This window comes from Convolutriloba macropyga, chromosome 12 (assembly GCF_964194025.1).
Source record: "Convolutriloba macropyga chromosome 12, txConMacr16.3, whole genome shotgun sequence".
Taxonomy (NCBI): domain Eukaryota; kingdom Metazoa; phylum Xenacoelomorpha; order Acoela; family Convolutidae; genus Convolutriloba; species Convolutriloba macropyga.
In genome coordinates this window covers 13003057-13030269 of record NC_134479.1, presented here as the reverse complement: position 1 = coordinate 13030269, position 27213 = coordinate 13003057, and the positions used below count along the sequence as shown (strand labels likewise).

Sequence of the window (27213 nt, the reverse complement as noted above, 5' to 3'; positions counted from 1 at the left end):
TTTGTGTTCAGATGCGGCATTTTGACAGTGCTTTTCTGATTTTTTTTAAAATTTTTTTAATCTTATTTTAGACATGGGTTTCCCAATTTGCTCATAGTCCGTTCTAGGTCTAGTTTGTTGTTTATTCAAAGAAAATTCTTTAAATTGTACGTCAGGACTTGTCCTGCTATGTTTTTTTTACTTCGGCGAATTGAAATTTTTCGCTTTACCTTAGTTCACGGCTTGTTCAACATTTTGCTTGAATTCTTTTTGACTTCTCTAGGCTAGTTTCACTTTTCTCTCATTCTACTGAAGTTGTTTTTTATAGAGAGCAGTTGCTCAGCAAAGCAATTCAAAATCAACAGATTCAAAATGAACAGCATTTCAATATCGAAAACCGAAATCCGAAATAGAAACCGGATAAACCCATAAAGCACAATTTTAGATGCCCGTTACTCAAACGTTGTTCTTCGTTACCATCTCTAATGCTTATTGGTATTGATAGTAACCCCTGTGTGGTCTCACTACGAAATAGGAGTATGTTCAGCTCCAAAATGACATCAAAATAGTTTGCACTTGTGTACAAAAATCATTTTTTTCGCTGGTTTTTCTCTTCTTTTAATCACAATCTTGGTTATGGGAATCAACGGCGGCTCTTTTCTGCCGGGTATGTGTTTTTATTTGTAGCCGGAAATAGATTGCTCGAGCTATTGCTGGCCTTATCTTAGTTTTTTTTTTAATAACCGCGAAGCGATAGCAGCTATTATTGTGGACATTGGTTGTGGCTTTTTACGACTCGAAGAGGAGTGATGTTTTTCTCATGGTCTTTTTTTACAGGAAGTAGTTTTGTTCACGCGGCATTTTGACCTAAAAGCAAAAGTTAGAAAACCTGTCACAGGGAACAGATTTTCGCTAAGCGAGAGGATTTTTTTTGATAATTCGCTGCGTTCAATGAATGATTTTTGACTTTGAAAAATGTTCTTGAGAGAACGGCGGATATAGATAACCGTTTTAAGCCGTTTTCTCGTCCATTTGGCTCAATTTTTTAAGTTGTAATTTGTTTTTGTTGAAAATGTTTTTGATCAATGCTGTTATAATATATATAGCTTAATGAATTTGATGCAGAACCTAATAATACTTTTCAAGTGTAAAATGGGCTCATATTTCTTTAAAGTTAATTTTTGGATTTTAAATTTTTTCATGTTTGGATCTTTGAGCAGACTTTTTTCCTGAAAAGTTTATGTATATGGCAACTTTTGAGTGGCAATTCGTGTGGCAACTTTTGATTGACAATTCGTGGTTGGCAAATTTTTAATTTTTGTATTGTTTTATGTAGAAGAAAAGTCTTTCTATGCACAGACAGTGGTTCAATTTCGTGTTATTCAAAAGTGATATGCTTTTCGACGTCTATTGTTTGAAATTCAGGGGAAGTTTGTTTCTTAATTACATTTTAATATATTTATTTTTATAATTTTAGTTTGATTTTTTTGGAAAGTATTTTAGTTTAGCGGATCTCTGTAACCTTTTCTCAATTTTTTTATCCCAACAGAAGCTTGGATTTGTAATATTTTTGAACCATGAGTGCAAACTAAATAGATGTACTTATTTTTGGATCGATAATTTTTTGGAGTGTATTTAAAACAATGTAAAAGTCAATGAATTTGAAAACTGTTTAGGTCAAACGGCTGAACTAATCGAAAAGCAGAGAAGAGAGAGAGAGAGAGATATGCTGATTGTATCTTTGAAGACCCTTGTATATATATTAAAGGCGAGAAAAGTAGTTGTGAAAAAAATTTGCCGAGATAACGAAATTTTGATCACGTGCGGCTTTTTCAATTGACTTCTTTAATTATAGTTCCAACTTTTCAATCAAAGATGTTTTTCACTTTTTTATCTGTTAGTAGTGTGTTTGGAAGCACTTCTGACCATCTCAAGCAAATATTACACATTTAGATTCAATCTTCATGTATTTTAACCATTTTGCCGATTTCAAGCTTTTCTAGCATTTTTGTATTCTTTTGAATTTTTCATTACCATTGCTGAGTTGTGTCGTTAAACTAGTTGTTGTAGTAGCAGTTCTGGTGGTCGTTCTTCACGGTTGATAGTCGTTTAATTTTTGAGTAAAATCGGCTAAATTGGGGCAAATTTTTGCCGAGTTTGGCTTTGAATTTTTTCTGCTCTAATTTTTCTCAGTCATTTCTAAAATGAGAGTTACTTTTAGGCGTTGCGTCTATGAACTAAAAATTCAGATCTAGTCATGGCAGCTTTTCAATCATAAATTTCTCAACTTTTTATCAGTTTTTTAGCAGTTCTCAAGAGTCAATTGATTTTTCTCTCCCTCGTTTTGGATGAGTGACTGATCTGGCAGAAAGTGTTGTAAAATGTTGTTTGCTGAATACTTGCGTGGAAGATTTTTGAAAGCTAAACAGGGCACTTATCACATTTTAAAATTAAACAAATTTTCTAATTATTTTTGTTTTTTTTTATATTTTAATTGTTGTTTATTACTTCGCAGAAAATTTTTGGTTGGGTGACTGACTGATGTACGAGAAAATGTAATTAATATTTTATGGACCAATTTTATCGGGCTGTCAGTCAATTGTGAATATTTTGTTGCAACCTATTTTTTATAACATGTTCCTTTACCAATAGTTTTTTGAGTTGCCACTAAAGTTTAATTTTTATCAGGTTGTGCATCCGTTTTCTCATTTTTTTCTGTTTCCAAATGCTTAGTATGGTTATGTGGGATATACATTAGGCCAGTGAGGCTGTCACTTTTCTACTTCGAGTCGTTTCTGGAATTCTTCCGCCTATGTTTTTTGATTCGTCGTTTCCATCGATGATTATTGCGACTAGAATTGACTTGAAATTTCAGAGATTTCTACTCTTTTCAGTTAAAATTTGTGTGCGTGACGTTATTTGTTCTGCTTTTACGTCAATTGCGTGACTTACCTCACTCAAAAAAATGACTTCTGAACTCGCTTAATTAACTTTATTTTTTATGAGCATTTACAAGTTTAAGGTCAATGGTGTGCATCGAAGTAGTGCCAAACGTATTAATTTTGAAAAAGCCCCATAAGGGCTTTTTATTTATAGAGCATATGTGTCTCATAAAAATGACAGTCCGAATCTAACCAAAAAGTCTAGTGGTCTATTAAAGGACTGGTGGTCAATCTGTCTATCTTATTTCTTTAGTTGTTTCAATTCATGGAAGGCCACAAGCGTCTATCACGGCTATTTTCCGGCTATCTGCCGGATATGTTTAGAATTTAAAGACGCTCTTTTCGTTTTACATTTGTTCACACAGAAAAGCTGGAAAAGTCAAAATTTCCCCTCATTAACGGCATTTGAGCGCGTGACTTCATCTCTCTCTCTCTCTCTCTAGCAACATTTTTTTAAGGTTATTTGCGTGCTTAGTTTTTGATCATACATGATAATAATAATATAAATAATAATAATAATAATAATAATAATAATTTCGTTTTCAGATTGGTTAAACAAAGTTTGAAATTGTGATAATCCTTTATTAAGTCCTGAGCACCAAATCTGAGCGAGAACAATAAGGCTATATAGCCTGTTTATGTGTCGCAAGGAGATTTTCAAAAATCAATTGAGTTATATGTTTAATGCATTCATTCGTTCATGCCTACGTGACCCAAGTCACTCAATAAAATGACTTTTGTACTTAAGTTAAGTTTATTTCGAATTAGTTTTAGGTTAAAAGAACTCATATGCGTAGTAAAGGTCACTAATGAAAAGGCTTCCGTGGAATGAAATTCAACAAGTTCAATTAATTTATCGCCAAATGTTTTACATAGCAATTTAGTCTTATATCGGCAGTTATATTTTTTTCGCAGCTATTCGGGCAATCTGCCGGCTATGATTTTAATGATCTGTTCACATATTTTCATGATTTTCGAAGTCAAACTAGAGCAGTGAATCTGTTCACACCCAAACAGAAAGTGGAGCGAAAAAAGCAAGCGGTTTTCGGGCGTAAATGTTTTGCTCTAATTTTAAAGTGGAGTGAGAAAAAGGTGTTTGAACAAAAATTCGTCTTATCTCTAGTAGTTCTTTGTTCACATGAGGCATTTTGACACTGATTTTCTATTTATTTTTCATTTTATCTGATTTTTTTCTTACTGGTCTACCAATCTTTTCAGTCAAATTTTGTTTGTTAATTCATTGAAAATTCTTTGAATTGTAGATCAGGACCTACTGTAATTTTTGTCGTCAGGATTTTTTACGACCATTTATGTTCATTCGTGCATGCAATTTCAGCTGAATTGCATGCTTGACGTTATTGCTCATTCTTAGTGGAGTGAGTTTTTTTGTTCATTCGCATGAATAAGTTGTTTGGTCACACCTAACTCAACTCACTTTCAAAAGTGAGTTCCTCACTCTGAAATTCACTTTTCGTCACTTTAATTCAAAGTGATAAGGTTCAAAGAGATAAGGTAATAATTGAGTGTCACTCTAATTAAAAATTTTTCGAGAGAAGCTAATAAGCAGCAGTTAGTTATACAGATTCTTAATCAAAATCAATTATCTCATCATTTAAAAACGACCGTTTTTGTCTGTTTTTTAACTATTTTTTGAGATTGCAGATCCACAAAGCTATTGCGGCTATTTTCTGGCAATCTGTCAGCTGTGTTCAAAAGCCGGGAAGCGATAGCTGGGGTTTATGTTGGCCGTTTCTTGGTTTTAGCGTCTCGAGTAATCGAGCAATTTTTTTTGGCTGAAAAAAGTTTTCATAGTGGTTCTTGTGTCCTTCTGATTTTGTGAATATCAATTTAAATTTATTTTATCGAAGGAAATAGGCTGAGTTTAAATATTTTTTTTGCCGAATTTTTTTGTTTCTGAACTGTATTTGCCTAATTTTCTTTTTGCCTATAAGAATTTTTCGTGAATAACGTCACTTACCTCACTGGCTTCCTCACTTACCAAAATGGCTTCCTCACTCTGAAATTGAGTTTTCTATTCTTTAATTCAAAGAGATAAGGGTAAGTGATTGAAGGTACTCTAATTGAAGGTTATTTGAGAGCAGCTAATAGAAGTAGCAGTAGGTTATACAGATTCTTAATCAAAGTCAAAGGTCTCAGCATTTAATTAAAAGAAGTTTTTCTGCTCTGTTTATTTTACTTTTTTTTTCAAGAATGAAGATCTACGAAGCTTTCGCGGCTATTTTCTGCAATCTGCCAGCTTTGTTTGGTGTTCTGTCAGCTATGTTCGGTGTATGCTGAGCAACAACAGTCAACTCTCAATAAAATCAAATTTTTGTTGCCCGCTGCTTGTAGTTTGTTTCTATAAGTATTCCCAGATAATTTGTTTCCACCGTTTTTGTCACTTAATATTTGGCTAGTTTTTAAGTTCCTGCTGTTTTTATATCGTTTTTGTATACTGTTTATACCCTCCTTCAGGCTCCCAATGGCTACCATTTGGGTACTCTACTTTTTTTAAGTTCGGTTTACTTTTGTCACGTTTTTCGTTATACATAAGTCACGATTTTCACGTTTGACTTCTTGACTTCACTCACTGTTTCAACTGAATGGATTTTAAATTCTTTCACGCATTTAGTTACGCAATGTGGCGAATACTGTCAAAGTCGAAAGATCAAAATCAAAATAGACGGGATAAACCGGTAAAGCCCGGTCACTAAGTCATTGAGAATTAAGTTATCAAAGTTCATTATAGTGTTTGCTAGCTGAAATTGGTGTTAAGCTTATTAGCTTTGTTTAGAAGCTGAATTAAGTATAGTTTTAGAATCCAACTGACACTTCACTCCAAGTTAGAAGTGTTTGACACAAAAACGGAACAAATCGGTCGATTTATCTCGTTTTATCGTTTTCGGTTTCAATCCCGATGTGCATCAAGCGCATCAACGGCGGCTATTTTCCGGCAATCTGCCGGCTATGTTTCAACCTTTTCTTTTCAATGAGAAGTCAAATTGTAGTTGTAATTTTCTTCACGCTAGGGTAGCAAGAGGTGCGAAAAGCATGTAGGTTTAGGGCTGGCAATTCGTTTAAACTGATTAATAGCCGCCCTCATCTTCTCAGCCGGCTATCATAGCGCTCCTATTTTTTTTTACTTCGTCGAACTTTTTTGCGTTTTGCCGCTTTTTCGACATTTTGCGTGAAATCTTTTTGACTTCCCTAGGCTAGTTTCTCTCTTCTCGCTTTCTGATAAAAGTGAATTTGAACATCAGTTGCTCAGCAAAGCAATTCAAAATGAACAGAGTCAGTATAAAAAATTAAAGTCAGAAATAGAAACGGTATAAACCCATAAAGACCAATTTTAGATGCCCGCTATTTGAGCGTCGTTCCTATAAGTCTTAGTTACCATCTCTTATGCTTATTGGTATTGATAGTAGCCCCTGTAGCCTCTCTCTAGGAAACAGAAGTATGTTCAACTACGAAATGCCATCAAAATAAATCGGACTTAAAAAATTCTTTTGTACAAAAATCTTTTTTTTTCAATATCTTCTATTCGTTTAATCACAATCATGCTTATTGGAATCAACGGTGGCTATTTTCCGGCAATCTGCCGGGTATGTTTTTACAATGAAGTGAGTAAATGGTGTTATAAACGGTTGTTTTTTTGCCACTCAATTTGACTTTCTCTTCGTATTTTATAGGAATACGTCACAAATGTGATATATGTGTTCGAGTATTTAATTAACCATTGCATTGGGTAACTATAGAGGGGTCCTCATGGCTTTTTAATACTTAGACGCTTTTCGTTTCATTGAAGTTTAAGTGATTTTTTTGGGTTTTGTGGTTTTTTGTAGTTTTTATATGGTAATAACTATAGGTGTTAAGGGCTCTCTATTGAGTTGCATTATGTTTGCTTACTGATTTGAATTGAAACATAACTGTTTTAGTGATTTTGAAATTACCTGTTTTCCAAAAAATATTAACAATTTTGTTGGATTTTTCATCTTCTATCGTTATTTTTAATGTTCTGTTGCTTAGGCTATCCTTTGAGTCCTATTTTGATCAGTTTAAAATTTTTTAGATCTAACAGTTTTTACTTATGTGACACGATTTGCTTTAAGTAATTATTGTTTTTTATTTTGGCACTGTTTTGTCTTTGTTGTTGTTCTATCACATAGGCGCATTAAGGATAAAGCCCGGTCATTAAGTTATAGTGCATTAGGTTATCAAAGTTCATTAGAGCGATTGCTAGCTGACATTTTTATTAAGCTTAAAAGTTTTCGTTTTATATGCTGACTTTTGTATGTTTTTAGAATCTATCAAACTGCACACCGAATATGCACATTTTTTAGAAAAACTTAGGAAAAAGGTCTGTCAATTTTCATCTTTTTCCTTTTTTTCCCGATGTGCGTCAACGGCGGCTATTTTCCGACAATTTGCCTGCTATGTTTTCAATTTGAAACTGAACGACTTTGACAGACCGTGGTTTTGAAATGTTTTAGTCTTTTAGTGACTGTTTGGCTTTTTTGAGTGTTAAGCTGTTTTTGTTGTTCTATCACTTAACTTCACGTTTTTGTAATTGTTTTTTGTTGACGTCGCCGATTTAATAATAATTGGTTTCATCTGCCCTCCATCTAGGCGTGATTGAATTTGCTGAAGGGCTTCAATTTATGGCTTTTTTAACTTTTACACAATTTTTTAAATTCTTTTTTAAACTTTTTGGAATTTTTCGTTGCCTATCTTGCTTTTTCTGTTACGTGACCCCTCAACTGTATTCATTAAAATTGTTGTCTGCTTTCTATCGGTGGACAGGGCGACAGATGTGGAAGAGTTATTCGATTTTTAGTTAAATGTTTCAATAACTTTCTAGTAAATTATGTTCAATGACAATAGGTTTGTTGTCCTTTTACTTCGTCTTTGCTTTTTAATAGCCGCAAAGCAATACCTCAGGCTTTTATTGGCCTTCTCTTGGTTTTTTCGACAACAGGATTGTTGTTGTTTCTTGCAATTGTAACTGAATTGCGTGCGTGACGTCATTTTTCACGCTTAATGGCTAGTGTTTTTTGTTCATTCGGGTGATTTAAATTTTTGGTTAAACGTGACTCTCAAAAATTACTTGCGCACTCAGAAATCGACTTTTTTTTGCTTTAAATCAAATCAAAGAGATAAAGTTAAGGGCAGCTGAGCGAGCAGTTTTTTATTAATCACATGCGGCATTTTCAACACAATTTTTAGTACATTATCAAATTTTTAGTTAAAGGTGTTTTTTTATCTTTTATCTAAACTAGAAAGTGTGCGTCTAAAAGCATTTTTGACAGTCTGTACTAAAAAACTAAGAGAGGCGTACAACAATTTTTGAGTCAATTTTTTTAATAAGCTCTCAGCAAGTAAAGAACAATCGAAATGCATTAAAGAGAGATCAGTCCGGCTGAAAAAGTGTCGAAGTTGATAAAATAGATCATTTATTAATAGCCGCACAGCGATAGCTGGGGCTATTATTGGCCTTCTCTTGGTTTTTTTTATTTCGTCGTCATGATTTTTGTTACGACCATATGACGTCACAGCCACTTTTTGTTCATTCGTTCATGCAATTTCAACTGAATTGCATGTGTGACTTCATTTTTCGCTCTTAGTGGAGCGAGTTTTTTTGTTCATGCGCGTGATTGAATTTTTGGTCACACTTGACTTACCTCACTCACAAAAATGACTTCCTCACTTTGAAATTGACTTTTATTTACTTTAATTCAAAGAGATAAGGTCAAATGGGAGTGTGTCACTCTAAATGAAGGTTATTTGAGATCAGCTAATAGAGGCAGCAATAACTTATACAGACTTTTAATCAAAATATAACACATCAGCCTTCAATGAAAAGACGAATTTTTTTGGTCTGTCTTTTTTACTGTTTTTAGACTGCCGATCTACGAATCTATTGTGGCTATTTTCTGGCAATCTGCCAGCTATGTTTAAACTAGGGATTCTATACCCTGATAAACTTCAGATGCCTGCTTTCACATACAGTGCTAAGATACAATTATCACTAGATCTTATCGCTGGACAATAAGCTGCCGATAACAGAGCGGCAGGACCTGGTGAAATAACGGTTCCTCATTAAGCCATGCAAAATGGCATGGCTTTGGGTGTACATCTACAGTTCGCATTAAATGAGTGCATAAAGGAGTAAATTTTTCAAACTAAACAAACTAGCCAACGTAACACCAATTTTCAAAAAGGTTGATAAATTGGATAGAACAAACTATCGATCGATTTCTGTAACACTGAGTCTTTCAAAAATTTTGGAGCGCCTCCTTTTGACTCAGATGGCAGATTTAATTGACAAGCATTAAATTAATTTTAGAGCAATTTGGATTTCAGAAAAAGTTCATGAGCTGACGCACTTTTGCAACTAGCTGAAATGGTTTTGTCTAATTTAGTTCAAAACAAAGAAACGAATGCTGTTTTCCTACATCTTGCGAAAGGTTAGTTGCATTTCACATAGAACTCTCCTTAAAACTGATTTCTATGGTTTTTCCAGGAACCAAAAGAAATGCTATCCTGTTTCTTGCTAACCGCAGACAAAAATGAAAACTTAATAGCCTGTTTTCTGATTGAAAAGTGGTAAATCATGGTGTGTCACACGAAACTGTTTCAGGACTTTTCTTTTTTCTCTATTTTTCAGCTAACGTTAACGCAGCAGAAAACGTTTTTCAGTACACAGCTGACACAAGTATTGTCTTGGTTTTGTTGAAAGAAAATTACGGGACATGGAAAAGTCAAAAAAGTCTAGCAGAAAGCAGAAGATTGTGTAGAAGTGAACAAACGTGAGTACAACTGAAACTGAATTTCCACGCAACAGTTAGATTTGGGATCTTTTTCTTGTAACGACGAAGTTTTCACAACCAAAAAAGGGTCTTAATACCATGGTATCCAGATCGACAGGAACCTTGATTTTGACGATCAGCTGAATAAATCGTTAAGAAAAATGGCTCATGCTATACGATAAGTATACTTGATAAGACATCAAAAGCCCGTGAACACGCGCATTTTTTTTTGAAATCACTTGTGCTGTCACGCTTACCTTTTTCAGCTATCTTTTCAAAATGAATCCAAAAAAGCAGTAACGCATCAGTCAACAGTTTAACTAGGGTGTAATATTGTGCTTTCTACGTGAAAAAGGTGACATAGCAAGAGCACTGCTAATACAGACAAAAATTCTACCAGCTGAGCTCATACCAAAAATGTCACTTATCGATTTTCATTGACATAGTCAAACCTGAATATTTGAAAACTTTCAGGGTATCTGAGTCTTCAACAAAACGCTGAACAAAACACTTCGAATGGTTTTTTGTCTCAAACCATAAAAAATCCCTTTGAATTGTAACGCGGTAGCTTTTAAAAATTCTTTTAGTTTTTAGGAAGAAAATAATTCAGAGAGATTTTTTTTATAATTGGATTTTAAACAAAGTTGATGTTTAAATTTGTGCTTCGTTTTGAGTATTTTTTGTTGAGTATCGTTTCGAGTATTGTTTTGTAGCGAGTATGTTAATGATGATACTAATAGTTGGTAATAATGCTTTTTAATTGATAAAGGAGAAAAATCTGCTGAAATTGATAATTTTTTCAAGAAACTGCTTTTTAACAACAAAATTGCAAAAAAGTGGTAATTGGACATTTCGACATTTATAAGAGATCTATTCAGATCACAACAGAAGAATATGCAGATTAAAACGTCTAAGCAAGAACGCGCGTGATCCAAAATTTTTCCTCGCTTGCAGAAGTTTTTTGGCACCAATTTTTTGCCCTCGAAAACAGCGGTATGAACTATTTCTGGAGTTGTAAGAAACCAAGAGAAGGCCAATGATAACTCACTATTGCAGCTATAAGTAAAGACTACGTATTGATTGTCGAGTGCGAACGAGTGTCTTAAAGAGACAATTATGTTGGCAGGATTTATCGCCGGAAGCCCCGACGGCTGTCAACAACCGGAATTCTGAGTCGTCAATTCCGACTCCAACTGGCTCTGCAGCTGTGGTGGCTCCAGCACTTCTGACGGCCAATGGAGTGAATGAGAACGTGCTATCTTCCTCTTCGCCCAGTCTCTCTATTTGCAATCCCACCTATTCTTCTTTCACTTGAAATTCTCTTTCGATGTATCTAGGATCTGTCTGTTCCCTCTGTCTGAATTATTTTGTTCACAAAGCCTCACGAGAACGAAAATTTTGTTCATGACGGGGAAAGGCAGCAGATTCCACATTGATGTACGATGAGTTAGTTCAAACTTTTTCTGACAGACTGAAATTGTACGACCATTTTGATTGCTACTATGCTCCCATTGATAATTTCCAAAATAAAAATCCTTGCTCTCTGCCATGAAATGGTATTGCAGGTTTCAGCTTGCAAATAATGGTCTTCATGAAAATAAGGCTAAATAAAATTTTAATATGGCAATATTTTAATTATGGCGCAATTGACGCTTATGTTCACGGTCATTATGCCAAAGTTTTTGCCTAAATAGCACCGCCTAGTTACGGGATTTGGACGTCTTTGTTTCGGGAGACTTGACAATTTTGGCTCAAAATTCAACATGGTCACTAATTATCTCTTTGAAGCTGCTTTCAGTATAGGAAAATTTGACAACCAATTTCTAAATTTTCATTAATTGACTTAATCATTGCAAATTCTAGCTTTTCTTCCTTTACACATGTTACTATTTTTCTACAACTTCATTTCGTGCTTACTTTGTTTGGCTAAGCGATCACCCTGATATTTGTGTACAATAGCTTTATTTTTCTATTCGCTGCAAAGTTCTCTATGACACCGATATTCTATTGTGTATATAATAAACGAATGCTGATTTGATATGTGACCAAATCCTTGGTGTGTTTTGATCGAGAAACTGCCCGTTTGACTTTGTCATGTATTTTAATACTGTATTAATTTGCTCATTTTCTGCTATTTCAACTTAGCATCAAAGTTAGAAAATGACCCACGGTAATTATATATTCACGGCAAGAGGCTTGTGTTAAAGCCAAGGTTTCATCTTTGCTTTTTCGTCTCTTCAGTAATTTGAAATTGGAAGTGGTTGGGTGAAAATATTCTCCTCGTGTTTTCATGATGAAAAGGTGCTACTTTAATCTGCTCCTGGGAGTTTCAGGGATGCTTGCGAAACCTTTTGGAGCCAAATTTTGTCAGATCGATTTCTTTCCTTCGAGAGAAACGGGTTGAACCCGATGACATTAAACCAATGTGCAGCTCGCTTATAGTTTTGCTGCTCTTAAGTGTTCTGTTAATCGCGACTCAAAGGATGTTACGCAGATTTTGAAACGTGCTCCTCGAAGGTGCAAATAGTATGCACCCACTAATCGGGTGGGGGTTGGGTTAGCACAAACGGAAAAGATCCGAGATCTAAGCTGGCCAAGAGATTAAGGGGATGTTAGAAAGCTTCAATTAAAGGTTAAGGGAATTCAAAGGATCAAAGGTTAGCTTTTAAAAGAATTTAAATATTTTAGGGATTAAATTAAATAGTTCGACGTTTAAAAACTTAAATTGGTACGCTTTTTCTGCTTAGTAGGACTTGAACTAGAAGGACTTCAACAATTTAATGATCACTTTACCTAAAAATTACTGGCAGGTCGCTCACAGAAACTGACTCATGGAGTCCATTATCACATTGAGGGTGTCCATTCGATTAACAGCGAGAGTTGTTAAAGAGACTTAATGTCGTCATTGTTGGGGGTCTAGCGACGTCTTCTAGTTTTATTAGGCTCATTGAAAGTGTAGTTTTGTGGCAGAGGTGACACTTCGAGTTGTTTCCGGAATTCTTCCGGTTATGTTTTTAATTGCTCTGAAACGAAGTCTGTAGCAATTATATTAATAATTTGGTTGTTTTTATGCGGTTTTTTGCTTGACCGATTTTATGTCAGACCCATATGACTTGTCTTCCTCAAAAACGGGATAAACAGGTAGCTCCCAGAGGGCATTAAGTTTTCGTATAACCTTTCAGCTCACTAGTCTCTAAGTATGCGATTTTTAGAGATTGTTTTGGAGACGTATACTCATGGTGTGAAGGGCGTCTTAGAGTTTGACTCTCACAATTCACCCTGTCCCACATCAGCCCCCCTCACTTGACCCCCCACCCCTGCACATCGTTCAGACCAAGAGGATATGGCCCCGTGCAGCCAAAGAACCCCCCCACCCGTGCCCCCATCAATCCCCATGGTGCTCGCACCCTCCCCCCAGCTGCGCTCACCTCACCTCACGCCCCTTCAATTAAGCTAACGCTAGCCTCACTAAACTGTAGCTAGTTACTGACGAAGCCAAACGCTCGCCCGTCGTTTGAGAGCAATTCGCCGAGGTTAGTCGGTTATTTTAAGATTTCAAGATGTGTATGTGTTCAAACATTTTTATGATCGTTGAAGTCTATTGAAACGCCGAAACTTTAAGCGTTCAAGTGTTATCGTTTTTTTATTTCTCTGACTGAATGGTTGTCACAATCTTTTGGAAAACCACTCTTTGTCCACTCTTTGTCTAGGTTTGTTTTTGTTTAGCCTGTAGTTTTTCATTGAATAAGAGGCCAGGTCTTGTCCTACTATGTTCTTTACAATCCAAGATTTTGATTGTGTTGGGGATATTTTTGTGAGATGTTTTCACTCGTTTTCCAATGACTGATCTGTCAGAACGGGATAAACAGGTAAGGAGCGTGGGCTTTAAGTTTTATTGGAGGCCCAAAGTTGACTTTCATAGTCCTTCAAGTGCTGCAGCTGCTGGGAAGGACTTAAATTAATATTAACTCTAATTTGGTAATTATTTGGTTTTTGACCAATTTTTGAATTTTTTGTTTGATCAGTCGAGCATTTTTTTGAAAATTGTAAATTTTCGAGTTTTCCCAGCCTCAAGAGCATAAAACCTCCCTCTAGAGTCTGCTAATTGGTTAGTGCATAGTTTCTAGTGGCAGTGGAACGTTTTTCAACATTTTAATGTCGCGATTTTGGCAAATTTTGGTTAAAACTTGCAGTTTTTAAAAATGTTTAATTGACCTAGTAGAGAAGCAGTTATTGTAAGCGGGTGTGTCTTTTTTATGCAAAATTTTCGCTTGACCGTTTTGACTTTTTGCGTTTCGCGTGATCTAAAATTAGCTCTCAATCACAATTTAAAGCAGCTGAACTCAATTGGCGGCAATTTAATACTAAAAGTCAAATGAAAAGTGCGCCGCATTTTTCTTAGTCCCATTTAGGCTCCACCCCTACTGAAGCAGACTGCTCACTAGTCGTTCGAGAGCAATTCTTCCGACGTTTAGTCGGTTATGTTTGTCATTTTTTCCAAGGGCCGGAAAAGCTCATCTTTGTCAATTATTTGATAAAATTTGCAAAGTTTTTAAAAATATTTTTTTTGTTCAGTTTTCTTACGTCAGTGGTCAGGTAACCTGCTCTAAGCATAGGCCGCTTAGTCTCTATGAGCAATGGAATGGTTATCAACATTTTAGTTTCAGAAATATTTGCAATTGTTTGGTAAAATATGATAATTTTTTTCAATTTTTCGGAAAATTGTCATGTTGGTCGTTTATCAGTCTTTGAGCCTCTGGTAATTTTTACGACATAAACTTAGGTTTACTGGATAGCCTCTGGAGATGACGAGAAATTTAATTTTACAAATTTAAGCAATATTTTATTAAGATTTGCAATTGTTTTCAGTTTTTTTTTTAAATTTTTTTTGTTAGTTTTTAAATATATCGATATTCACTGGCCAATGAAATTTTTAGGTCTTCCAGATGGATTACTTGACAGATTTTAGAGACATAAAAGCGGTTTTGAACAAGTTAAGAATGCGAAATTAAGAAGTTTTCTTTAGTTTTATTGGAGGCCCAAAGTTGACTTTCATAGTCCTTCAAGTGCTGCAGCTGCTGGGAAGGACTTAAATTAATATTAACTCTAATTTGGTAATTATTTGGTTTTTGACCAATTTTTGAATTTTTTGTTTGATCAGTCGAGCATTTTTTTGAAAATTGTAAATTTTCGAGTTTTCCCAGCCTCAAGAGCATAAAACCTCCCTCTAGAGTCTGCTAATTGGTTAGTGCATAGTTTCTAGTGGCAGTGGAACGTTTTTCAACATTTTAATGTCGCGATTTTGGCAAATTTTGGTTAAAACTTGCAGTTTTCAAGTTTTTTAAAAATGTTTAATTGACCTAGTAGAGAAGCAGTTATTGTAAGCGGGTGTGTCTTTTTTATGCAAAATTTTCGCTTGACCGTTTTGACTTTTTGCGTTTCGCGTGATCTAAAATTAGCTCTCAATCACAATTTAAAGCAGCTGAACTCAATTGGCGGCAATTTATTACTAAAAGTCAAATGAAAAGTGCGCCGCATTTTTCTTAGTCCCATTTAGGCTCCACCCCTACTGAAGCAGACTGCTCACTAGTCGTTCGAGAGCAATTCTTCCGACGTTTAGTCGGTTATGTTTGTCATTTTTTCCAACTGCCGGAAAAGCTCATCTTTGTCAATTATTTGATAAAATTTGCAAAGTTTTTAAAAATATTTTTTTGTTCAGTTTTCTTACGTCAGTGGTCAGGTAAACTGCTCTAAGCATAGGCCGCTTAGTCTCTATGAGCAATGGAATGGTTATCAACATTTTAGTTTCAGAAATATTTGCAATTCTTTGGTAAAATATGATATTTTTTTTCAATTTTTCGGAAAATTGTCATGTTGGTCGTTTATCAGTCTTTGAGTCTCTGGTAATTTTTACGACATAAACTTAGGTTTACTGGATAGCCTCTGGAGATGACGAGAAATTTAATTTTACAAATTTAAGCAATATTTTATTAAGATTTGCAATTGTTTTCAGTTTTTTTTAAATTTTTTTTGTTAGTTTTTAAATATATCGATATTCACTGGCCAATGAAATTTTTAGGTCTTCCAGATGGATTACTTGACAGATTTTAGAGACATAAAAGCGGTTTTGAACAAGTTAAGATTGCGAAATTAAGAAGTTTTCTTTAGTTTTTGCTTTATTCAATTTTTGTCATTCTTTTTTGGCCAATGATCCTCTTTCAAGGCTGTGCGTGAGTTAGTGGGTGTATTTAAATGGGTCAAATATTGACTTCAGGGTGAAAGTTCTCAACTTTTGAATTTGTTTTCAATTGAGCTGCTGGTCAGTAATTTTAAGTTTTTCATTCGATTTTCTGGATTGTATTAGAGGACTTGTCCTGCTATAATTCTGAATTCGATTGACCTTTTGATCAGAATTTTTGTTTTACATAAGGAACATTTTTCACGTTTGACTGGTGACTTACCTTACTCACTGTTCCAACTGAATGGCTATTGAATTATTTCACGCATCAATTTACGCAGTTTATTGAATAGGTCAATCCCAAAGGAGCAAAATCAAAAGAGACAGGATAAGTCGATAAAGCACGGTTATTACCTGAGTGCTTTAGGTTTTCAAAGTTCATTAGAACGATTGCTAGCTGGGTTTAATATTGGAGTTGTTAGCCTTCAGTGTATGAGCTGAATTAAATATAATTATTGAACCTGACTGAAACCGCACATCAAATGAGAACACTTTTTGACACTTAGAAAAATTCTATTAATTTTTCTCTTTTTCCTATTCCAATCCCATGTAGGTCAAGCGGGTCAACGGCGGCTATTTTCCGCAATTTGCCGGCTATGGTTTGGTTTATGACCTTTTTGCTTTCGAAATGATTTAAGAAAGTGTTTTTGTGTAACCACTCAATTAGGTGCTTTGAAACTGTTACGCGGTAGAAACTTCTAGTGAATCTAAAATTCCGGGCTCATTCTTATGACAATGTACGATACGTTTTTGGAACGGAGGTTCTATATAGGCTTTAGTTTGAGGTGTATTTGTGAAAAAAATTTAATGAGATTGGTTATTTGAAGTTTTTCCTTGTTTTTTTTGACAAAAGATGAATTTAATTTGTGATGAAGTGTAGGAGGCAGTTTCTCACTCGTTGAAAGGTGCTGGTGGGTCGCTTTGGCTACTTGTTCCAATGAGTGCTATAAATATCATGTCGTGGTGAGAGAATACTTGAGTTCAAATGTAAATAACTTATGATGATGATGATGCTACTATGTTCATATTTCACTACAACACAACACTTTCTACCTGCGATAGTAGATGCTTTTAATTCAAAAACGAAAAAAAACCTTTTTCTATATTTGAGCTATATCCTTTTGTTCTTTATAGTCCGAATTTAAGATGATCTATACAGGGCTTAACGCGTAGATGACATATTTAACTACCGCGATCTGGATTTTTCGAAGATATTCAGAAATAGCTATAATCAGCTATTCAAAAATTGTGCGCTATTTGTTAAACGCATTCACATTTTTAAACTTAATTGGGGGTAGTTTTAATTATTATTAGTAGTGATCTACTAAAATATGCTCTATAACATCCCTCTCAGCAGCCTAATAGAGAGAAACTCGACGCTCGACCCAGACAATCCCGCTCTCTAAAAGAGGCTACAAGACCCCGCGCCTGATGTTTGGGAGCAAGCTGTACGACGTCAATCGGTTAACGTTGTGCAATTTTTCCTCGGAGTTTTTGTCCGGCCAATGTGAATTTTGTCTAGAGGATGAAATAAACTAGTAAAGACTACCCGAAAACATTAATTCACTGAAATTCTGCTGGTGAAATTTATATTGTAAAGAAAAATCTCGCTATTCGTTTGCCAGCAAATTGAACGACAATAGTGGGTTGTTTTTTAATAGCCACCCTCATCTGCTCGGCCAGCTATTATAGTGTGCCTATTTACAATCCAAAGACAGGTGCGGTGTCTTTTCTTAAGAGCTGTTCATTTTTTGACCTTTTCTTGTATAAAAGACTTGAAATTAGAGTAATGGTTTCAATCACGCTGAGTAGTATGAAGAGCAAAATGCGAGTATTTTGGCGAAGAATACTGCAAGCTGCTTTTCAATTGAGACAAGAAATTGGTATTGAAACAAATTTTAGTTTTTTGCAAGCAAAATTTTTAACGTGCAAGAATTTGACTTTATTTTCTGTTTTTCTTTGATGTTTTCCCCGAATGCTCTGAAAAGGCGATAAATGTGTTCTTATAATGCATAACTGCAGTTGTTCTAGCTCCTCATAGGGCAAGTAATTGAAAAGTAATTTTTGGATTCTGTCCGCTTGAGCTGTTTTGTGCTGCTATCATTTTTGTTAATGAGAGGTCTAAATGGCCCTCTAATGAGGCATGCTTAAGGTAATTTACTGAGTTAAATTGCAATCTAACGGTTTTAACAACTTGGACTGGATTCAACGCGTTACTATATTAGTCCCGTGGTCTTTTGCGATTTTTTGCTTGACCAATTTTTCGTCGAACCCGTTTGACTTTTTGACCTAAGAAACGAGTTATACAGGTAGCGCCCAGATGGCATTAAGTTCGCTTAGAACTATTGAGCTCACTAGTGTCCAAATATGCGATTCACAGAGACCGTTTTGGAGACGTATAATCATGGTGTGAAGGGCGGTTTGATGACAGGTAGCACTCTTAGGGCATTAGGTTCTCTTCGAGGCCTCGGCCTTACTGTACGCTAAGAATGTGATTCACCAAAAACTTTTAAGGAGACATTTTCGTGGTCTGAAGGGCGGCTCTTAATCATAAAAGTTTGACCCTCCTCAGTCAACCCCCGCCATCAGCTTGACTGATTTTATGTGGGATCATTTTAATTTTTCATCCTCAACAGGATAAACAGGCAAAGCCAGGAGGGCATTCATTCGCAGAGCAGCTCTCTTAGAGCCTTAGCTCTACTAAACTCAAAAAAGATTCACAAAAGATGTTCTGATGAGGCTGTTTCATGGTGTGAAGGGCAGTTCTTAATCTTCACTTATAGAACCCAGGGTATGAATTTTTTTGTCGCTAAAATCTGGAGGTACGTGCAATTAGCACGTGCAAAAGTGGAATGCTAAGTTTTGCGGCCAGCTCGCAGTCAGGAAAAATAATTTCTAGCGGTGAGACCAAACCCACTAAAACTTTTGACCTTTCCCGTCAAAACCTGAGACGAAAGCATTTGCCTCGCCTTGGAAACGGAAACGTTTGGCATATTCACAACTTTTAAAAGGCGTCTCTAAATGATCCCACAGCCCCCACCCACACCAACCCCATCTTTCCCAGCAATTTTTTCATTAGTTAAAACAGGGAAAAATTCACGAAAACTTCTCGTTTAATAATTTGCAAAACCGTACCCTTAATTTCAATTTTTATTAAAGTTTAACCCCGTTCGTACCGTTTGGTTCTCTAAATAAGTTAGCACATGAATCTTAGCCCCCTTGGGTCTTGTGCTCAGCACTCTGGCGGCCTAGTGTCAGGGCAGTAAGTCCCTCGGGCCGCTAATATTCATGTGCTAACATATACTTTAGAATCGCTTCAATTCTTATATAACTGTTCTCAGAACTTTGACACAATTTGTTTCCAACAAATATTTCCGAATTTTGGATTTTGCTAATTTTTGTGATAGTTTTCTAATGTCACGTGATGCGACTAATGATAGATCTCATTAATTTTATGGGGTTGTTTTGGAACGTTTATAACCTCTTCTTTAATATCTAACTTTTTCTTTTTCATGATTTCTCACACAAGTTCTTATTTCTTGGAAACAAGTGTTAAAATCATGAAAAAGAGAACGTTAGATATGAAAGGGAGATGTTACAAACATTCCAAAACAACACATTTAAAAGTTAATGAGAGCTATCATTAGTCGCAGCTTGTGACTTAGAAAACTATTGCAAAAACTAGCAAAATCGAAAATTCGAAAATATATATTGAAAACAAATTGTGTTTAAGTTCTGAGAACAATTAGATATGAATAGATCAACTTAATTAGATTTTTCCCACTTTTAGTCTGTTGTTCTGTCGCTTAGTGTCATCAATAACAGGTCAACTGAGGCTTAATTCAACTAATTTAAATTTTCATTTGATTTTAATTGCTTTTGCCGAACTTTTGAATCTTGCTCGTTTTTTTTTGTTTTTTAATTGTTAAGTTGATTGTTGCATTGCATCGTGCTATAGATGTTGAAGATATCATTTCTAGTTGTGTTTTTGTAATGACTTTGATGCTCTTTTTTGTCAGACATCAATAAAAAACTGATTTCCGACAAATATCTTTTGTGCTGTGCTTTTACTTTGACTCTCAGCGGTTTTTTTCTACAAAGTGAGTTGCTGTTTGTCAGCGTTCCCACTGTGCAAAGATGTGACAACACTATTTTTTTGTAGAAACAAATAATTTTGAATTTTGCTGTCGTTATTTTGGCGGACATCTGAATGTATGATTTATTTACTATCAGAAGATTTTCTTCCAAGGAGGCTTATAATGTTGTATTTTTTGAATTGTAATGACAACTTGTCCTGAAATGTTATTACTTCGTCGAACAAAAATATGTTTCCAATTTCCTCCCCGCACAGCTTTTTCAACAATTTAAGTTCTCTAGGCTGGCTTGGCTCTTCTCTCGTTGTGCCCAAAATGCTTTTAAGCAGCTGTTGCGCCACAAAGCAATCTAGAATCAATATAGTCAAAACGAAATCAAATTTATAAATGGGGCAAACCCATAATTTCCAATTGTAGAAGCTTGCTAATTGAACTTCGTTCGTGTAAGTTTTAGCTACGATCTCTAATGGTTCTTGATATTGATGTACGCCTTTGTATCCTCTCATTAAGAAACATAAAGAAATTGCGAAATAATATCAAAATAGTTTGCTCGTTGAACATAATTCATATATTTTTGTAAAATGGGAGGGGGGCTAAAGCAATGTGAGATGAAGGGGTAATGAGGAGTAAGGGGGGAATTGTTGGATTTTAAACCCTCGAAAAGATGAAATATTAGGGGGTTAGTTTTGAGGGTAAGGGGAATAGGATGAGGTAATAGGATAATGAATTTAATGGTGGAGTTTGAGGGTTAAAACGATGTAAGATTTAGATGTAAAATCAAGGGGGGAACGAAGTAAGAGTCGAGGAATTGTTAGATTTTTAAACTCCATAATATCTTATAAACTAAAGTATTCTGAACTTAAAGAACAAATTCAGAAGTTTTGATAAATTAAAACTTCTGTTTTTGGTCTTTGCGTTATAACATCTGAATGTAGAGCTCCTCATTTATTTTTAGAATTTTTTCGAGCTTTGCAGATTGGAAAAATATATTACAAAACGGCAGTTTAATTTGACTTTTTGGGATCTGACTGCAAGTGCAATTTTTACGAGATTAAATTTTGCTAGATTCAAATCAAAGTTTTAAACGTAATTGGGCTATTTAGGGACGTTTCTGCCATCCAGCTGCCATTTAAAGATTTTAGCGAAACTAGCAAAAATTTTGATAAATTTTGCAATAACCTTAAATCAGTAAGGTACAAGTAGAATAGGTAATTTTTTAATGTGCCAATAGACACAGCGCTTCCAAAAGATAAAGAGCTTTCTCTTAACTTCAGAACACATGGAGAAACAGAAATCATTCCAACAATTTTTATACTGTGTTGCTGAAATAATTAGAAAAAATAATCAGTTCATGCATGTTTTTTTTTGAATAAAAAAACCACATTTATTGTAAGCGATTTTCAATTGTACACCAGTAAAATATTGATGAACACGGAGCGTTTGCGATTATTCGAAAAAAAATAACTTCTGCATTTTTTTTTCTAATTTGTTGGTTATCGTTGATTTGAGTTTCCTCGCAGCCTGTAAAAGTGTGTTAAAGAAAAATAGTTACCTTTTAGCAGCAACTGTTTTGATTTAAAACTGTGCGTTTGAGCCCTTGGGAGTTTTCTTGACCTATTTTTGGACTATACTTTGCCAGTTTTTGGCTAATTTTTGGAGTTATGTGGGCCTATAATCGGCTAGTTTTGGCCTTTTTGCACCTATTTTGGATTTAGACTGCCATGTGTAAAAAGTGACATGATCATAGCTCTGAATCAGTAATTATATGAGACTTGTATTTAGACTTGACCAGTACTGAAATTATATTGGCGTTATGTCTGGATTACCTTTACGGGTACATAAACGACATTTGGATGGAATATTATCACGGTGGTTTTCACTAACAAACTGACAAAAGAAAAAAATAACAAAAGACGTTATTAATCTAAAGAATGTGAAAAATTAATTCGGTTTCAGAATAAAGCTTCAGATCTTCTTTTTGAGTGTTAGAGAACAGTGAACATTTATTTTAAAGAATATAAAAACTAAAGAGAAAAGACAAGCAAACAGTTTTTGCGTCTAAATCTTTGCAAGAGACTCAAGGCATAAATTTCAATGCAGTAAAGAAAGAAGCACAAACGATAGCATCAAAACTTCAAATAAAAGACTATTTAAATCCAGATCGTCAATTAAACTGATATTCAACTTTGTTAATATCATCTTCCCTTCTTTTCATGATTAAAAAAATGTGGGAGGTTATGTGTTATATGATATGATAAATATTCAGCAGCTAAAAAACTTTTTTTTGTATTGATGTCAACCCTTTGCCAATGATCTTTGTATTAAATTTGTAACTCAACAAGCTAGAAACGACAGGGGAGGATGTTTTGCCAGAGAAGGTTGTGACTTTGATCAACTCAGTGCTTAGACCAAGAGCATCAACGCCAAATTTACGCCAGATCAGAAGATTTTCAACACATTTTTCTAAGTGTGCGCAAGAGCTTTCATTTTCTGAGAAACAGACTACACCGTTTTCAATATCTCGAAATTATCTTGCGTGGTTTTCTACGATTTTCCACAGAGGCACAAACTTCTCAATGTTCATTGAAACTAGTGCAAACAGAAATTTAGTTTCATTACATGTGGGCAAAAACTCTGTTTTTAATTCCATTTCAGTCAGATAATTAGATTTTTCAGATCTCGGCAAAATCTTGCTTGGTCTTGGTCTTGCTTAGTTTTCCCAGTCAATTCTGTACTGGAACTATAAAAGTATCAATAAAACGATCAAACTGGTGCCACAACAGTATTGTTTGTGTCGCAGATCGACGAGAAGCACCAAGAATTCTTTTTTCATTTCTATTGCTAATTTTTCTAGACTCATCAATTGTCAATGGCAGGCTATTGTCATTATCATTCTTGGTTTCAAATGCGCGATTGTTATTTTGTAGACAACAAGAATGCTCAGTAATGTGCGATTGCACATAAGGTTTCGACCCCGCTCATCCACAATTTTGGCATAATTGTCTACCAAATGAGGAACAGATAGAAAAATCCAAAAACTCAAGTACTTTTCAAAAAATTGGTATATGAACGAAAAGATAGCCTCCGAAGCAAATAACTCAGTAGAGTGAAAATGATGCATAAGATTGATGCGATATGCCAATAATAAACAAGCGAGTCGAGACGAACAGAAAAATCAAACAACACCAACAAACATTAATTACATCAAAAACTTTGTCCGCTGTAAAAAACAAAACTTAATAACAAAGTCACAATTGCATCAGAAAAAACTGAAGCTAAGCAAAATAACTTGTAATTCACCAAAAAATAAGGGACCAAGCAATGATAAGGCTTGATAACAAATAGACAATAAGAACAAAAATAGTAAAATTGAAAGATTCGCTTATGTTAAAAACAATTAAATTCAAAGTAATCAAAACCATTAGAAATTAACTAAATTATCCCATAGGTTTACGATTACCAATGCTTCTATAGAAGGGAGCTAAGTACTGTCGTTATTCAATATTTTATGCGGTTACAAAAAGAACAAATAGACAACAAACAAACAAATCAATTAAAAGTTGGCAGAAAACGCTTTCGAAGCCGTAAAGCCATACTATGGCCCTCAAAATATGTTCGATTGCACTTTCTTTGAACACCAATAATGTATTATGTGACCTCTCATTAATAAAACTAGGTAACAAGTAGAAAAAATTAAAGAAAAAAATGCAGAATTAAGTAATGCTTTTTTTCGAAAAAAAATATTTCCAAAGTCATGAAAGCCATCAGCTTTCTTCTAATATCAGAATATCGGCTCGTCTATTCTTCCGTGAAAATCAAATAAAACGGGTCATTGAACAGGAAATTTTATACGACACTAAAAAGACAAAGTAAAAACGACTGTTAAATACAAAATTAAAAAAACTTAATTAAATTCTTCGAGAAAGTACTGTCGAAGCCGTTAAAACCAAAATCTGTGTTTTTAAGGATTTTAATATTATCAATTTTGCCTTATTTTGAACGCCAATAAAAGATACAAAAAATGTCAATAACGTGACAAAAATTGAAAACGTGAAAAATGGGCAAATACCTAAATGTTGAAAAAATGTTAAATCTAGTAGTATCAAAGCCCGAAACCCATAAATTAAGGCTTAAAATCACAACAGATATTAAATTTTAAATCATTAGAAAGAAGAAGCATCCTTTCTTTGCTGACACTAAGCTTCAAGTTAATATAATTAATAAAAATGTAGTCAAATTTCAATAAGCCAATATTTGTTCAAAAATCATTTTTTTAAAGTCAAAACGACCAAAAGTTTTGAAGTAAAATACTGTATGCTCTAATTTGGAGCTGCTTAGCAAGCTAATTGGACCTATCACTACAAAGCTTTGATTTGAAGTGTTCTGTTGTTAAAATAATATAAAAAAGATCGGCTAATTTAAATTAAAAAAAACGACTGATTACAATCCGAATTGTTTTTGGGTTGTAAGAGTCCAAGATTTGTCCAAAGCTGGCCCTTGACCATTAAGAACACTTTTTGTTAGAACGCTGTAGATATATAAAGTTTGTTATTTAAAAAAAATTTAAAAAAAATTTGCAATTTTGATAATTAACGAGTAAAGATAGCAAAAACGGCAAAGCTTTAATTACAGAGCACTCTCAACGGAGGTTGAGGTAGAAATAGCCCCTTTTGCGTCTGAAAAGGTTGTTTTAGTGGTGCTTGGGTGTGAACTTTCTGGAAATTTAATCAAAGTGGACTAAAAAATTTTATTTCGTGCAATTTTTGATGAGAAAGTCTGAATTCTGAAATATTTAGCCAGAATTTTTGACAAAAAAATTAAACAAAAATAGTTGACAATGTTTTTTTTGTCTTTATAAATCAAATCAACAACACTTTCCTGAAAAACTTTAACACATTTTAGCAAAATTGACGGAATTTTACTCAAACACTCCGTTTGATAAGTGAGCTATACATTAAGTGGAACTGTTGCAGGATTAATGGAACCGTTCGTTGAACTTGAATTTTGTTAGCTTTCACTGCTTGCTCTATTTATAGAAATTAATGAAGAAAATACTCAAAAGACAATCTGGGCAAAATATAGTAAAAAAATACAAATACAAAAATGGATATATCATATGGTATGTCATATCATATGATTTTTCAGAAAAAAGGAAAATCTTGGCGTAAATTTTCTCGGTTTTTCAAGTTAATTTTTATTTCGAAGAACTAAAATTCGCACGAAAACAATCAAACTTGTGCCACAACAGTATTGTTTTAATTGGAGATCGACAAGATTTTCGATCCGTTTTTTATTTCTGTTGCTAATTTGTCTAGACTCATGGCCTGTTCTCTCATTGGCAGGCTCTTATCAGCATCATTCATGCACTCCAATGCACAATAGTTTTTTTGTAAACGACTAGAAAAGAAACATTAATTGCGAAAAGTCAAGTGGCTGGAGATGTTAACGAAATTTCAATGGGACTTCGGAAGGACTAATGGGGCTCTTTTTAGAAGTTTTGATTTTTCAAATCGTAGTCAAAGAAATTGACAAAGAAAAGAAACGATTAATCTTCTTTTTGAAAAGAATGTTTTTTTTACAGAGGCAAAATCACTCGAATTTGAGTAGGTAGTGCGAAAATGAATATTGTTGTTACATGGGCGAAAAAATCTCTGTTTTTATCTCTATTTCAGTCAATTGACAAGTTTTTTTTCCAATCTGGGCAAAATCTGGGCATAGTCTTGCGCGGTTTGCCGATTCGTCTATATTTTCCTCACAGAGGAAAGAAAATATCAAAATTCGTTAAAACTAGTCAAAAAACAAAAATGGCATCTTTTGGGGGGCAAGTACTGCTGTTTTTATTTCCATATTAGTCATTAATTATATTTTTTAGACCTTGGCATGGTCTCCCGTGGTTTTCTAAGTCTTTTTTTTTTGTTTTCAAGAACCTCAAAAGTCTCAAAAAATAATCAAAAAGGTTTCCGTTGCTAATTGATCCTGTCCCATAACCCGTTTTATCATTGGGCAAGCTCATCAGCATCATTAATAGTTTTCAATGCACAATGGTTATTTTGTAAACAATTAGAAAACGGGCATTAATTCAGAATAGCTAAATGGTATGAGCTGTAAGCCACAATTTCATTGGGACTTTACTTGGAATTTTGCAAGCTGCTAATGCGGGCAATGTTTACCGAAATTTCTACCGAAGTTTCGATTCGGACAACGCAGAGCTGTGGCATGTAAGAACTTGTTTTACGAGTGTGTGTAAGATCAACGAGCAGTGCGGAATTCTTGACATTTCAAGGCGAAACCAAGATTTTAAAATCACTTTTTTCATGAAGGGACAATAATAGGGTAAATTTGGAAATCAAACGCTGAACTTCTAACTACTTAAACTTCTGGAAGTTTTTTTATTTGAAAAGTCGGTTTCTGAAAAAGAAAACGTTTTTTTTAAAAAAACTAGGAAATTGGCAACGCTTAACACAAAATACTATTGCAGCTAATCCTACAAATGATGGCTAAATAATGCAAAACTTCATGTTGTAAAAATGAAATTTATCCGGAGAAAAATAAAATCTTTGCATTAAGATTTGCAGTTTTCTGTAAGATTGCTCAAATATATTTCTATTCCTTGGTGACCTTGAGTTTTTTTAATAGATGTTCGATCTTCAGGCCCTAAATGTTGGAATCAATCAAATCCTATTTGAGAATCATTTTAAGCATTTTTAAATTTTGTGTAACAATCTTGTCTACTGTAAATTTTTCAATTATATATCGTAAATGAAACAGAATAGAAGCTGTCCTGGAAACGAGAAGCTACTGTTTATATAAAAAAAACTTTATTGCACTCGTTTTTAAAGAATTTAATTTTATTTTCACATTTCGTGCAGTGGTGTGAAATGACATGCAATGATATTCATGTTGCATCTCAATCTGTGACGGAAAATTGTTATGAATGAATTAATGTGATGTAATAAACGAGCACATCAGTTATCACTACAGAACTTAAGCAAGCAATCGATTTTATGGAGATTTTCGTAGGCTAAGACTACATTTTGCCAATATATGGGGCATATTTAAAGAAGCTTGCAGCTACGATAGCAAGCAAATTTTTAAACGGATTTAAAGCGATTTAAGAGTTGTCTTATTTTCTTGCGAACGGTATTTAGCCAATC

General features: G+C 34.4%; 1 protein-coding gene across 1 annotated transcript in view; it reads left to right on the top strand.

Annotated features, from left to right (window-relative positions):
• Window positions 1-11254, top strand: part of LOC142351036 (uncharacterized) — a 34106-nt gene extending 22852 nt beyond the window's left edge. The window contains exon 10 of the mRNA XM_075403097.1: window positions 10854-11254. Coding sequence (XP_075259212.1) covers window positions 10854-11042 — 189 coding nt within the window. The 3' untranslated portion in view covers window positions 11043-11254. The remainder of the gene's footprint in view (window positions 1-10853) is intronic.
• Window positions 11255-27213: the final 15959 nt, after the last annotated feature.